Source organism: Ciconia boyciana, chromosome 2 (assembly GCF_034638445.1).
Source record: "Ciconia boyciana chromosome 2, ASM3463844v1, whole genome shotgun sequence".
NCBI lineage: Eukaryota > Metazoa > Chordata > Aves > Ciconiiformes > Ciconiidae > Ciconia > Ciconia boyciana.
In genome coordinates, this window is record NC_132935.1 from 130,107,371 (window position 1) to 130,122,706 (window position 15,336).

Genomic DNA, 15,336 nt, shown 5'->3' on the forward strand with positions numbered 1-15,336 from the left:
ATATATATGGACAAAGAAACATAACTTGTGAACAATTTTTGATGCAGTTCCCAAGTTAGATGGTGTGTATATATATATATATTTTTACACAGTGAAAACATTTGCATTTGGTACTTATTAGAAAGCTTTCGTCATAAGCTCCAGTCAAATATTAGTTTGGAGCCAAGATCACATTAACAGGATATAAACTTTTCAGTGGGATAGTAATATTTAATGAAGTATAGAAAAAGAGAAACAGGTCTTTAGACAAAACACTTTTTTCTCTCAGCTTTGATAGAAAGACTGGTATTAGTTGCCAAAATTTTAAACTGAGCACTTACCTTTTCAACCGGGGTATTTTCTTCACTCGTTACACTTGCTTTTCTTGATTCGTTTTTTGTTCTGCTCAGCCTCCGGGACACTTTTTCTCTAAGCAAAGTGGCGTATCCAATGTGTTCGTAGATGGGGTTTGTTGTCATTTTGGAAATATACTCAGAAGCCTTTGTTTCTATATACAATGTTATCAAGCCATCTGTAACTAGATCATGGATTGATTCGAATCTTTTCTCCCCAACGAAGTGCTTCCCATCATAGAACAACCTGTAGTTTAAGGTCTGATTACCAAATCTGCAAATACCAGAAAAAAAGGAGGGAGAGAAGAAAGAGAGAGAGGGAAAAGTGAGAGAGATAATTCATACTGGCAAAACACTCAGGAGGTAATTTTGCTGACAAGTCTATATGTCTGGATTACATATGGAATATGCACACAACTGCAACTGGATCTCTGTGGAGAGACCAACTCAAGTTCAAACCCAGACTTGACGGCATCACATGGACTGGGGTACAGAACTGAGACCAAGTCTCCACAACAAGCTACGTGACCCAGATGTATGTGGTTTAAATCTAAATCCTAAAAGGACTACCGCAGTGATCAGAAAGGCATGTTTTGCATTGATAAGACCTTACACCGGGATGCATAATTGTGTTAAGGGCTCTTCCATCCCGAAACATTTTTGAGGGGCAGAAAGCAGATGCTTAACAACCATGGGCCTATTTACAGTCAATGAAGAGAAATGGGCATCTCCAGCAAGTAATTCAAATCCTAAAGGTCTGAATCACCCTCTGGCAGGAAGCCAGGGAGACTGAGCTCCTAATTCAGGGGCCCAATTAAACACCCAAAGTTCTGTGGGATAACTCTGGCCCTATTTATGGCAGGTGTAATCTATGGGTTTTTTCCAAAGTGTTTTAAAAACCAAAGTGCTGTAGTAGCACATTCAGTTTATAACACGGAGGTTGGAATCCCATTCTTGATTAAAGGATTCAAAGATATGACATTGGGTTAAATGGTCCTTATATTGCATCAAATGTGCATGTCTCTGCATACTTTGCTGGGCATTCAAATCAACTTGTTTAAGCCTCTTATTTTTTCGCCCACATTTTTCATATGAATTCCCAATTTATAATCAAATTCAGTTTTTGATTCTACAAATAATTATCCAGATGGATTTAGAAATCACGCTGTTGTGTCAAAACAACAGGCACTTTGCCATAATCCCCATCCTTTAGTCGTTCTTTTTAGTCTTGTTTTTGAAATCTCTCTCCAAAACCCTAAAAAATTACATTTGTTCTTTTTCAGCTGACAAAAGTTGCTTTTAATTTACACCACTTTTTAGTTGGCATGACTCACCAGCTTTTCCAGCTCTACCATCTGCACATCAATACGAATTCTGAGGATGATTTCAGCACTGTATCAATCACAGCTACTTGGGGTAACTCCTTAAAGGAGTCTTCCTTCTGGCTTACCAGCAGAACGGTAAAAATGCAGGCTTTTATTTTGTGTATATCTCACAGAAGTAATAATGCTAGAAAAATTGCAAAATATTGCCAAGGAGTTTGGCCAAAACCCAATAGAATACCTTGTCCTCTTGCCACTAACCCACAGCAGCTTTAAGACTGTTGCGTGGGCAGGTTTTGAATGGCGCAGCTAAGCCAGGAGCGGCTGTATTTTCAAGGAAAGGCACCTGTGAGGGGCACTGAGGTTTTAGCTTGGGCTCCCACTTAATTTTTCATTCAGTTGAATAGCAGACTCTTACTTCTTTGAGCAGCAGCATCCCATGCTTCACACTATGTTTCTACAGCGAGCTTGAATTCCAGTTAGGGAAGAAAACTAAAGTCCAGTATGCTGCCTTTGACAGCTGGTCAGCCACTGGACTTCATGATTTTCCAGGTTTATCCAGGGTTATTATCGCTGAAGGTTGCCGATGTTTGTGTACAACACATCTCTGAGCTCAGAGGACAACCTGGCTGTGCCCTCAGGCAGGACACTCCCCTGTTCTGTACTCACATCTCTTACCAGTTTTCAAGGAGAAGCTCCATCTTGACAACACTCAACTCCAGGTAGCAGAAATTTTGAAAATGGGCACAGTCTGCTTCTGAAAAGGGACTTCCTAGCCAAGTGCTAAAGGAGTGACTGAATTGCCACAGTACCGCGATGGTCAAACTGCTGACAAGAGGCTGTAAAATCACTCTGACACCATGAAGGGTATTAAGTAACGGTGGACGTAGACTTCACTCAAAAGGGACTGATATAAACCCCTCCATTAAACACATTTACATTTGAACTATAAGGCTCTATCAAAACAACATTTACCTGAGAGCAAGAGTATAGCAGCCAGGTTGCCGCTGGCTTTCTCTAAGAATATATGCTCCTTCTATGCCAGCAAGTATTTCATCTGCTTGCTCCCGAGAAATGATCCCGTGAAACCTAAGGGAAGACATTTCAGTGACTTACAGAACAATCCGACCAGAAACATCTCTCCCTCCACCCCAGAAACCATTTGAAAACTTCTGGACTGCACAGCATCGTGGTCTAAGCCATCAGGAGAGCTTCCAAGCATCTAAAAGTGGCAGTACAGTCACCCAGCCTGGGCAAGTCCAGCATAGAGGCAAAACAAAAATTACACTGTATGTGCAGTTTCAGTCAGTATAAGCCAGTATGACACTTCAACCGCACCCAAAGATTTTTTTCTGTAAATGCCCCATCTTTTCACAACTTTTTCTCTTCTACCAGTGTATGCCCCTCTTCCTTGTTTTCTTTCTGGAGGCCTTATGACAGAATTGAAAACCAGGCACAAAGGCATTATTTTTTTAAATGGAGATGACTTAAAATTAAAATGAGATGTTATTCTTATTATCAGTTTGCTTTATTTTTATATTAACATTGCTTCCTCAAATTTGTAAGGGGAACTGAGACAAAAAATGGCAACAATTATTCAAAATTCTATTCTGCATATATTAAAGTAGAAGAAGATACAGAGTAGCCTTAGAAAAATACTGGTTTCTTTGTTTCAATGAGTGCCTCATTCAGTGTTGGAAAAAAGCAATACTTCTCTGATTCTTTTGTCATTGCTATTTTAAGAAAGAAAGAGACCCTAGGATGCACAGTTAACCTTACAATAATCAATATTTAGCGGTGATCTTTCCATAAGTACAAATGCGGTCTTTACAGCAGTTTGAGTCTTAACTCCTACGTGCATTTTGCTAGCTGATAAGTCTCCGAGGGTCTCCTCAGAGGTTTTGAAAGTTTCTATTTTTGCTGCTGTCTGAAAAAAGCCACTAAAATGTACTGGCCTTCAGCACTTTCTCTTTTCTGACAATACATATGAAGTGGCACATTTCTAACACTGCCTCTGGCTTGGTAGCGAAAGACAAGAAAAACACATCGGGTGTAAATGCAATTGTTGTTCTGTTCTCTTTACGTTGTCTTTTCACAACTATTACATGTTGGAAATATTAGGTTTAGGTGGTCTTTCCAGAGTGACTTTCTATTCAAAATGATGTAAATGGATTCATAGTTTCTGTCTCTACTGGTGGGGGACACACTCATTTAGTGCCACATCCAGATTGAAACGAGCATCCCCTAGATGACATAATTTAAGCATGTCTTTATCAGTAAACTCATGGCAATTCATAACTCTAGTTAAAAATAATGAGCATAAGCTATTCGCCACCAGAAGCTCATTATAAAATATAGCAGGCTTTAGGTTAGGTATTAGGAAAAAAGCTCTCCTGGTGATCAGTTTACGAAATCACTGGGACAGGATACTTGGGGCACGTGTGAAATTTCTTTAACCATGGGCGGTAAGCACTGGGTAATCCAAGCTTTCTCATGGATATTTTTGGTACATTTTTATAAAGGCATAAAACCAGCTTGTACATGGTACAAGATCCCCTGAACTCAGACGCCTGCCTCTGACAGCAGCCGACAAGAAATGCTTACGGAAAGAGTACAGGAAACAGTGACATATTTCTTTCACTTCACATCCCTGTCCATCCATCACTGGTTTAGCCAGAAGTTGTGTCCGATCAGCTGTGACCTTATCCTTCGTGAATCTGAGAATCTCACTTGTAAACCCTTTAATATCTTTACGCTTTCGGCCTCCACAGCACCCCGTGGCAATGAACTTGAGGGACGCTGTGCATGTCCCCTCTCTTGGACACCCACTGAGGAAGACCTGCTCATCTTCCTCCTATGTTAGGAGTTGCATCCCTTTGCTCCACCGTAGTTGCACTTTGCTGTACCTTTCATTTCTTCTATAACCTTTCTAAAGAGGAGGGAGGAAGAAGGGGTAGAGAGGGACCAGAACTACGTGCACTGTTTAAAATGCAGCCACGTCACAGATTCATATAGTAATATAATTATGTTTTTTTCTGTTTCTTTCCCTAGAAATTCCTGATTATCTTTCCAAGCACTACTGAGCACTGAGTCAATTGCTTTTATAGGACTGTCCCAGTGGTTCTGAAATCTTCTTTCTGAATGATAACAACTAACGTGATCTTGCCTGGGCAGGTTCACCAAGGTGATTTCTTACAGTTCCTGCCAGTCCTGCTGCCCCACAAACCCAGAGTATGTCAACAGCCAGGCAGGCTCCTGGATAAGAGATTGCGGTAATCGTTTTACAAGTCCTGCTGTAGGAAGTGTGATGGGTTACTCAGCTAGGTACTGTCTTCAGCTCTGTTGTACTCTAGTGGCTAGATCTGAATTCCCTGTTGTCAAAGATAGTATTTAAAAAATGAAACTTCAGTAATTAGGGGCAAAGCTACTGGCTCTTGAGGTTTTCGATGGTAGAAAAGGATCATTAAACACAGATGATATGTCTGGGATGGAAGAAAAAACAGAACATGGGATCTAAGTAATTTAGCTAGTGATAAGGGCTAGGGCCTCAGCAGATTACTCTAGCAAAGGCCAAATACCAGATCTGGGTTGTTGCTGCAGCAGCTATGCCCTGCAACTTCACCTGCCCAAATCTCCATGCCAATGTAGGATCCAGCCCCTTTCAAGCTATTTATTGGCAAGAAGACTGCTGAGCACAAAGGAATTATACTCTAGTGGTCCATTATTTTCCTCACAACAAAAATACACCTCCTCCTTGGGTATTTCGGACCTCGTAACTTTAGCAGGGAGAACAGCATTTACACATGCAGTAGTAGACACGCATACTTCCACAACCACGTAGCGTGGTGAAAGTATAGGAACATACACAAAAAGGCAGTGAGAGAGGCAAGCTGCTTCTCTCCTCCCCAGGCCATTGCAGGACCACTGGGAGGTTAAAGCGACAACCAAAATAAAAGGAAGAAATACTCCAGACAACATTTTTTTCCCAAACTGTCCTGAGAAAAGCAAAATAAACATGCAGGCTCACATAGCAGCACAGTCCATGGATTGTGAGCAGCAGTACTGGACTGTAACACAGCTAAATTATAGGCTTTCAATATATTTAGCTCCCAGTTGAAGTGAAAGGTAAAATAAAATATTTTATCAGACCTCCACTGTGTCTTTTGTTTTTAGTTCTAGAACAACGACTTTTGGATACACCCAACAGATACATAAAGAGGAAAATACTTACTCTCTTCCATAATACTTTGGTCTGTTCTCCACCTAAATTTTGAAAGAAAGGAAAAAAATATTTAAAACATACTCAATTTTAAATAAACTACATAAAAAGAAATTATGCTTGATTATTAATGAGGACTACTGCACCCATCTAAGGGATGAAATTCTGCAGATTCAAAACCGTGACTGGAACATGACTACACAAAAGAATAGAGAAATGAAAACAGAAGAGCTGGTTTTATTGATGGATTTCTGGGAAGAATAACACATATTAATGGTGAAAAAATAGACATAATTGTATAAAAGAATACATATAATTGTATAAAATCTGATCAAATGGATAGATTACTGCAGTTTTGCCAATCTAGTATTTATACCATAAAATACAACTATTTTTGTTATACCCCCTTTAGCTTCTTAAAAACGTTTTTTGCCTACATACGGCAACTAACCGAAGATAAAAAACTTAATATTCTTGGGAGAAACAAGGTTTCTGGATTTAGATGTAGTCTTAAATTCCTTGAAGTCTCAAGAGATTGCGGGCCTGATCCAAAGTACACTGAAAGCTGCTGGAAGGACTCCCAATCATTTTAAAGAGCTTTGAACCAACTTTCAGGCACGTCCCGTTCTTACCCAGCAACTCGGGATGCGTCTGACACTTCGACTCGTTTCTCCGACCCCCATCTTTTGGCACGGGCGCCAGAAGCAAGCTCCCCAGCCCCTGATTTCGTCTTTCACCAGCCTTGGCCTTCCCGCCCGCCGCCTGCGGCCCGGCTCCCCGGGCGGCCCGGCTCCCCGGGCGGCCCGGCACCGGCCCGCGGTGCCGGCAGGGGGCACGGCTTCCCAAGCTTTCGCACGGGGGCCGGCGCGGAGCTACCTTCCCGCGCAGCCCGCCTCCTTCCAGCATTGCATACCTGCTGGCTCTTACAGGTTCGTTCTCAGATTTTAAGGCGTCTTCACCTACACGCATGGTTTAAGTGTCGTTATAAAGAGGTGCTCGCTCTCCAGCTATGGCACTCATCCATAGCGTCATCTTACCGGGCGGCAACTGCAGCCAGCATTTTCATGCATAAGCGTGACAGAACGTAACGCAAGATATACGTAAAGACTCCTGATCATTAAAAAAAAATATATATATATCTCTGAGTGAGTGCATACCTGGGTAAAGCTGCCCATATCAATGGAATTCCTGCTTCACACATAGCGACACACATGCAGAAAAATTGTGGTTTCAAGACTGTTTCATCCTTTAGGATAAAACCCGTGAATTGTCACCATTTTATCTGACTGGGAACAAGGACCCTTGTTCTTGTTCTGATTGTATCTCATTATTTCACTCATAAAAACTTTACACTGATGACGGTTTTCCATTTCTGAATAGCAGATGCATAAATGTGACATTTTTGATTCAATAATCCACACACCACGCACTAAACCGAAGCAGCTGACTTTCTACCCTGCAGCCACTAAGGCTACAATACAGCGCAAGATGAACAAAAAGTCGGTACAAGATAATGAGAATCTTCAATGGAAGACCTATGGGAGTTCAATCAAGTCCTTACTGTGCTTCTTTCCCCACTCGGCATTTCTCTTCAAGCACGGCACTAACGATAGCAGGATCATACCCTTGAAACTCCTGCCTAGGAATAATACCTTGATGCAAACATTTTTGAGCTCTGAGGGGCAGAAATAAAAGGAAAAAGCAAACACAGGAGTGAAGAGAGAGCAAAATCAGAGCAATTGCCAAGTGCAGGTGCTGTGTTTCTATGTGCATATACGGCAACTCAGAGAAGAAGTGTATGCATTCAATTTTTTTAACTTTATATTTTTATAAGTAAAGAAAAATCAAGAAAAGGTCATATTACCTCAGAAAGGAGGTTGTTCATATGTTAATCTTTAGTAGCGCTACATGACTTTATTATCTTGGAACTGTGCTACCTTCCTGTCATCCTTATAGACCTTAATGACCCCCCAAAGCATATATTTAGCTGGGAACTTCATTAAAAAACAGGTATCAGAAGCTGGGTTAGGTGAGACCACCACATGCAATCTTCTCTTTCATGGAAACAAAGGCCACTCAGTACATGAAAATGGTGACAAGGAACAAACAGATAAACTTTCATTCCCACAGAAAGCCAAACAAAACCTTTACACCACAGAAGGTAAAGTATGACTTTCATCTAGGATTCAGAATCTGCTTCTTTTTAAAAATACAGATTTGCCTTGACTGTATGTACACACAGAATAAAACCCAACACTTTCACTGCACCTCAGAAAGATAAGAGTTAACAGTACTAGCACTCACCCTCAAAATTACCTGCAAGCACAAGTTCCCCCACAAATTTATACATATATATATATATAAAAACCAAACTATATATATATATATATAGTATAAAAGCAATCTGGAAATAACCCCTTGAGCAACTGGAGCACATTTTGTATCCCTTTCACAACACCATTTATGCAAAAATACTAATTTATCTGTGAAATTTTAATCATTTTACTAGCAACTGACTGAACTGCCCTGAACACTGTGGTTTCCATTTTTCCTGCTGTTCATGAGCTAAAAGATTTGTTCTTCTGAGAATCTACACAAAGCCCATCAAATCCTATGTTCTTCCCCCTCCTCCATTAAACAGAAACCTTCACTCCAACATCTTTTAGCATCCATGTGTCTAAAATGGTCACAACTTCAGCACTTGGCTTTAGGCAAGAAAGATACTGTAGTATTCCCTGAAATGAAGCTCCAGATCTGCCAGACAATCCAGGTGCCCCAGAATCTAAAAATCCTCTCCTGTGCTCACTGCAATCTCTAGCCTGAAATAATCATTTCGCTGCTAACCAACTTCACTGCTAGGAACAAACACAAGGAAACAAAGTTACAGCAAGATAAAAGATCAAAATAACATCAGGGTCTCTAGATCAAAACCAGAATGTTGGACTGAACTTGGAAATAAACCAAAGGCCTACACAACTGATGGAGCAGAGGCTTAAAAGTATCAAAGGAGCCAGTAGGTCTGTTTTGTGCCAACCGCAGACTCTGTACAAACTTCAAGGGAAATTCTATATATCCCAGAAGGCAAAGGTGACCGAAATTCAGTTGGGATTAGCCTTCCCTCTCCTGCTATAAAGGGGCTTGTACACACAAAGTCAGGCAGATCCACCTAAGAGAATTCTTAGTGGTGGAAAGAACAGAAAAATCCGCAGGTAGAAAAGTGACTGTTTCCCAGTGGTAGGAGCCCAGAATAATCAGCCTTATTCTGAGGACACATACACTTAGGTTTTTTTCATAGATAATGGCTATGAAGAACACTTTCATCACTTTCTGTATAGCCCTCACAATTTCCTTGTTGAAACAAGGGCCACCTTTCCCAGGTGACCAGTTGGTTTTATCCATCGCTTTGCCCCATCTCCATAGACACTGAGCAAGGGAAGAGATCAGAACGTTTGAATCATTTAGGACTCTTATGCTAATAGACAAAAACAAAGTACAAAACTGAGAAAAATTACGTAAGGCAAATAATAGGTCTTCACTAGTGAAAACATATTTTGCCTTAAAGAGCTCCACAGCTTGCTTTTACTACTCCCATACAGAGGATAAATTAAATGGGTTCTCTCTCTCCACTAAAAGTAAGTGGCATCTTTCAATTCAAATGTGAGATGGTAATTTTCTGGCCTAGAAAAAAGTATTATTGCCAATCTCAAACCAAATATGTGGTTGCAGAGCAGGCATTTCTGGCCATTGTTCCAGAAACCATGGGGAAAACGCTGAGAATTACTACTGAAATTCATAGTTGTATAAATGATGAATCAGCAGTGAATGACAAAATTGTTTAAAACTAAAGTCAACTTCATCAGGAAATAAGATGTATGGTGAAACAGCCTAAATCACTACTAATCCAGAACTCTTACAAAGCCAGCAACATCCAGTGACATCTAATTTCGAAGCATGCTCAAAGAGAAGTGAAGTCCAGCACAGCTCTCCTGGCACTCTCCAAAGGCCTTTGGAAGCTCATGTTTAAGAGACTCTGCATATTCCAGCCTTGACTCCCAGCCTGCCAAACCTGATTGCCTCTCCCCACCCCTAAAAAAAAAAAATCCTGACTTGTACACTTAGTCTAGTTTTACAAGTTTTTTTACAACGTTACAGCATATTCTTCAAGGTGTGGAGTTAGTTGTACTGGGGTTTGAAGTCAACACTGAGAAGGAAATAAGTCTTCTTCAAAAAAATACACTAGCTATGTAAGCTAATTCAATATATCACATTTATATAATTTTGAAGTTTACTGAATTTTAATGCTCTGGGATTTGTGGCTCCTCTTTTGGCCAAGATGGTTTAGCCCTGGCATGACATACTCCTGCTAATGTACAGATTATTGTATTAAAATCCTACACCACTCTGCAAGATAACTCATCACAAAACTACTGGGAATCATGCAGGCAGGAGGTGAGCATCCCCTAATGTGATAGATTTTCATTGCAAGCATTGACATCCAAGCCACACTGCATGAAGATTTGAAGATACCCTGAAGAATTCTTTCTGCGTAAGTTCTACCACAGAAATAAGATAACTCTAATTTCAGAAAAATTTAATTTCTCTTCAGCTTCATTGCACAAGACATATTTCCTTATCCAGTGGCCAAAGCTGAAATCTAGAAATGTTGGAATGAAACTTTAGAAATCCCTCTAGGACAGCCATCTGTAATTCAGAAGGGCCAGGATGGCATAACATTGTATACCTACCTATTTCAACCACTACCTTAATACATCCATGAAGAGAATATGAAAGGGGAAGGGAAACAATAAGGTGGGTAGCTGCACCTGGCCCTCTGTTCTTCTCTCCAGCACACAGGAAGAGCAGAGAAACACGATCCAAGAGTTAATAACGTTGGTGTGTTTACTCAGAGCAGGCAGTGAGGCGTTTTCCTAAAGGATGTTTAATCTGATATATTTTCTGTTTGGAACAAACCTAATTATTTTTCAGTAATTCTAGTTGACTAGATATAAATATGTTTTTCAGGTCAGTTTGACATACAGAGAAATAGAAGAGTTGGAAGAGAAGCTTTCCAGACAAACAGAAGCTTTCCCAGTAAAAACAGAGTGTACAGAAAAGGAGTTTATTGTCTGAATTGTGCAGCTTTTGGCAGAATTGTCATAAGCCAACTGCAAACTTTAGCCTTAAAATCAACAACCAAAAAGGATTAAGGAAGATTGTAAGTCCCCATTAAATGGAATGAAGTAAAAAACTACGTTGTATTTCATTACTTCCATAATATAATTTTTTTGCCTCCAAATTTTTCTTAAAGAAATTTCTACTTAGATCAATTAGTGTGTCTAACTTTCCCTCCAAATAGGACAAATTATTTCACAGCAATGAGTCTTAAGCAATTTAAATTGGGAGAACATTCTTTTGGAAGGGAAGTATTTATCTACCTTTTTTACTACCTTTTTACCACTTTCTTCCTATTACCTTATCAGGCTCTCTGGCACCAATGTTTTCAAAGAGAAGCAACTCTTGGTTTTGCAAAAAGTATCACATCATAAAGCCTGTTGCTAATTTTGTTAGTAGGAGTAGCAGCAATGTAACATCTGTAATCCCTGGGCCAATTACTGACACTCACTATGTACGTACGTAATGAACAGATGATCTTCTCCCCTAAGATTTTCAGTCAATGGCATTCAGCATGACTGATGGGACAGGCTTCATAGGACAAGCCTATCCCGCACATGTAACTTTGTGAGTATGTTCATGTACTTTGGCTTTGGGATGAGGAAGGAGCAAAGACATTCCTCGGAAAGAAACTAGCAATGCACAAGCCCCCAGAACATATTCCACCTGCGCTGCCCATGTTTCTGAGGTTCTCCAGAAAAGTGACATGAATAGTTTTTGAAGTCCACATCTCCTTTTGTCATTCAGTCACAGAGCCATAGGGATGCCAGCGTTACGGCCACTCGATGGATACACACTGAGCCACATGACGGCGAGGGACTACGGTGCCTCCAGGGCAAGAGAGTAGCTGGGAGCAAGATGTCAAAATCATTCAAAATACCAGAGGGGCAATGACTAGACAGGTCTCCGCAGAAAAGGATCCTGGCATCATTACAGATCATAAAATGAACATGAATCACTGATGCTCTCTGTTGCAAAAACTACCAAAGCCAGAATGCCATACTGGGATATAAAACCAAGAGTGCAGTCAACAAGACACCTTAGAGTAATCCTCTCCTTGCGAAGTCCACTGGGAAAGCCTCTAGCAGGAATACCGAGTGTGGGTTTGGGTACCATGTCTCAAGAAAGACTGGAGCAAATAATTGGAGTGAGCAGGGATTTAGCAAACGTGAAAGACATGAAAAGAGATTGGCCCAAGGAAGAGAAGACAGAGAGGGGCTGTAGCAGACAGCTACAAAAAAGGCCACTTTCAAGAGGAGATAAAAGAATTTGTTCTCTGTGTGCTTACTAGACATGACAAGAAGTAATAGGCTTAAACTGCAAAAAAGAAGATAGAGCTTAGATCTTAGGAAAGTGTTAAAAATAATTAAACACTAAATAAATAACCAGAGGCAGTCATGAAATCTTCAACCTTGAAAGGCTTTAAGAAGAGGATACGCAAACATCCCGTCTTGACGCAGGGATGACAACCTCTTGAGTTTCTTCCAGCCCTCGAGATACCATGATCCAGCCTATTCCTCATCTCTGCCTGGACTGCTCTCAGGAGATAGGGATTAGCAGGGAGCAGACTGAATAGGTTGTATAAATCACATATAAAACCACAATAATACCATGTCTCTGCCCACCTCTGTGAGGGTCTCAGGAGAGAAGGCAGAAGGGAGAAGGCAGTCGACCGAGTGAACTGTTCTAGAGAAGAAAGCCAGACCTTCAAGTGATAAACTGGTCACCGCTTACCTAACTACCAAAAATCAATTCAAATTTACCAGCACAGTAAAGTGCCAAATCGTGCTTGATATCTTCTAACAAAATATTCTGTGGTAAAATTTACAGTGCTGGGAAGAAGGTTGGAGTGGAGCTCTTCACTACTAGGAAGAATATAAAATGAAAGACAAAAGTGAAGAAAAGTGAAGAATGCTATTATTAACTGCTGCTCAAGCTGGACAACTTCTCTGCTCTGATGGCATGCTGCAACCTACAGAGAAGATAAGATGCATAATGACCCTTTCGCAGAAGGATAATGCATTGCAAAGAAATGCAGGAAGCTCAGCAGGAAGCTCTGACTGTTACTGTGGCACTTACTGCAGTCTGATTTCCACTCTATCAAGCTTATTTCTATCATTTTTAGAGACAAATAATTTTAAAAGAATTGGGTTGGTTTGTTTGCTTACTTGCTTGTACCAAACTTTCAAAAGAGCTGCTCTAATGCATCCTTTATGAGGGTATTTTTAACTTGGGTTTGTTTCCTATCTATGACCTTGAGGAAACTGTCCAGCAGCCAATAATCAATACACCAGACAAAACACTATAAACTCCAGAAGGAACAAAAACCTCCCCCAACACAGACATCTGCTATTGCTACCAAACCAGAATATATTTCTGTATATATTCAGCTCTAACAGAAAAGAGCAAGATTGAACAAGAAATGAAAACCCAAATATTTTCTGACCTAGTAAAGAAAATAATGTGCTCCTGAACATGAGCTAAAATAAATTGAAATAAATCTTAATCAAGGAGGCTGCTGTTAAATAGTCAGGGGAGACAGGGTCAAGTTCAAACAACTTCAACAGCAAAAGCAGGACTTATCTATTTTGTTATGCAGCTTTCATTCACACAGTAAGGGCATCATTAAATGTAAGAAGGAATATCAATGTTACCTTGAATGCAAGATGAAAAATTTGAATATAGTATTTAAACTGTGCTCCCTTTTTTCAAGAATGATGTGTTGAGTCATTTAAATGGGAGGAAAAATATCCCCAGCAGCAGCAGATGAATGCAGTAAGCCATATCAAGGCTTTAAATGCTGCTTGCAATTCTGTAACCAGTGAGAAGCACTAAAACATTCCTACAACACATGCCACAACAGTCCACAGTACATCTGCACAAACCTATTGGCGTTATGTCACCTGCCCTAATCCATCCCCAAAAGCCCTGCTTCCTAACCAGCTCACTGCTACTATTTGATGTAAACAGGTAGCCCTTCAGCAAGGTGCCTAGTGAATGCACTTGCGAAGTGCCGAGTGAACGTTTATAACCCATCTGCTGGAGACTGGTTATAAACTCGAGTATGGGCTGGAGGTGTGCAAGGCAAATCAGGAAACAACTCATCAGAACTGAGAGTGGATGGGTAGGCGGAAAATGAGGAGGAGGGGGCCTTAGACAAGCCCCTGCATAGCATCGTGGGGTGTGAGATGCACCACCACTTCATTACACTGGGAGAACATCTGTGCATGGGGACAAGGAAGGATGAAAGCAAAAATCCAAGGAGAAATAACAATATTCATTCGGTTAATCTCCTGTCATTGATTTTATGAATACTTCTGCACTGTACTTGGGAACAGCAGACATTTCTCTTAAGTCAGGCTATCTGCAAAGTCTGAACAGGAATAAGGGAGCTTAGATAGTGCTAGCTACTTTTCCCGAGTCTGGAAAAGGTGGAGATCCTAGTAGCTCCTCTGCAAAATACTAAGTAGGAGAATATTTCCCAAATTATGAACAATTTGGTAACTTACAGATGCTTTCATTTCAACAAAGCTGAGTATTTTGAGACCTATTTATGAGATATACTATTCATAAAAACATCTCTATCACACACACACACTCTCTCTTACTTATTTGTACAGAGTAGTTGAAATGTGTTAGTACATATTAGTTAGTCATGATGGTATTTCAAACAGATATGCAAGTATTTTGGAAACAAAGGATAAATAGAAATCTACATTGCAAGCCTTCTGATTTTTCATTTTGAACCCCGAAATTCAGGAGTCCCTGTCTGAAAACAATACAACCTCCACCATTTTCACGCCCACTTCTCTTTGGTGTTCCAAAAAGACCTGTGTAACTGGGCTGATGCATTCATTCTGTGTGTAGGTATATACATACATGTACAGGAAGATAGGAAGCAAGACAGACAGATGTGTAAAGTTTCTATATTTATTCATACTAAGAAATACAAATTCATCAACTGCTCAATACTCCGTGTTCTCATCTTAAATCTTGAAAAAAGACATCAGGCACCTCACAAAGTATCAGTCAGAGAGCAAGACAGTGAGATCCCCTTCTACATATTATTTTAACCAGACACAAGGAATACTGGCCTAAACTGGAACAGATATGTAAATCTATACAAGCACATAGCATTTTCACCTACACATAGACTTATTGATAAACTTTATCTAAGCTGAGATATGAAAGGGGCTTTCATTTACTTTGGCTTGAAAACTACTTACACTTGACATCGTGTCAAAATAAAAAGAACTAGATGAAAAGACTGATATGTAACAAGGATAAAAGG

The 15,336-nt window shown here is 40.2% G+C and overlaps 1 protein-coding gene across 2 annotated transcripts in view; it reads right to left on the minus strand.

Annotated features, from left to right (window-relative positions):
- Nucleotides 1–15,336, minus strand: part of CHN2 (chimerin 2) — a 166,378-nt gene that overhangs the window by 69,461 nt on the left and 81,581 nt on the right. For both annotated transcript variants that reach the window (XM_072854053.1, XM_072854052.1), the window contains exons 4-6: nucleotides 5,886–5,917; nucleotides 2,630–2,743; nucleotides 321–606 (exon numbers count right to left, since the gene is read on the minus strand). In XM_072854053.1, the coding sequence (XP_072710154.1) occupies nucleotides 321–606; nucleotides 2,630–2,743; nucleotides 5,886–5,917 (432 nt within the window). The remainder of the gene's footprint in view (nucleotides 1–320; nucleotides 607–2,629; nucleotides 2,744–5,885; nucleotides 5,918–15,336) is intronic.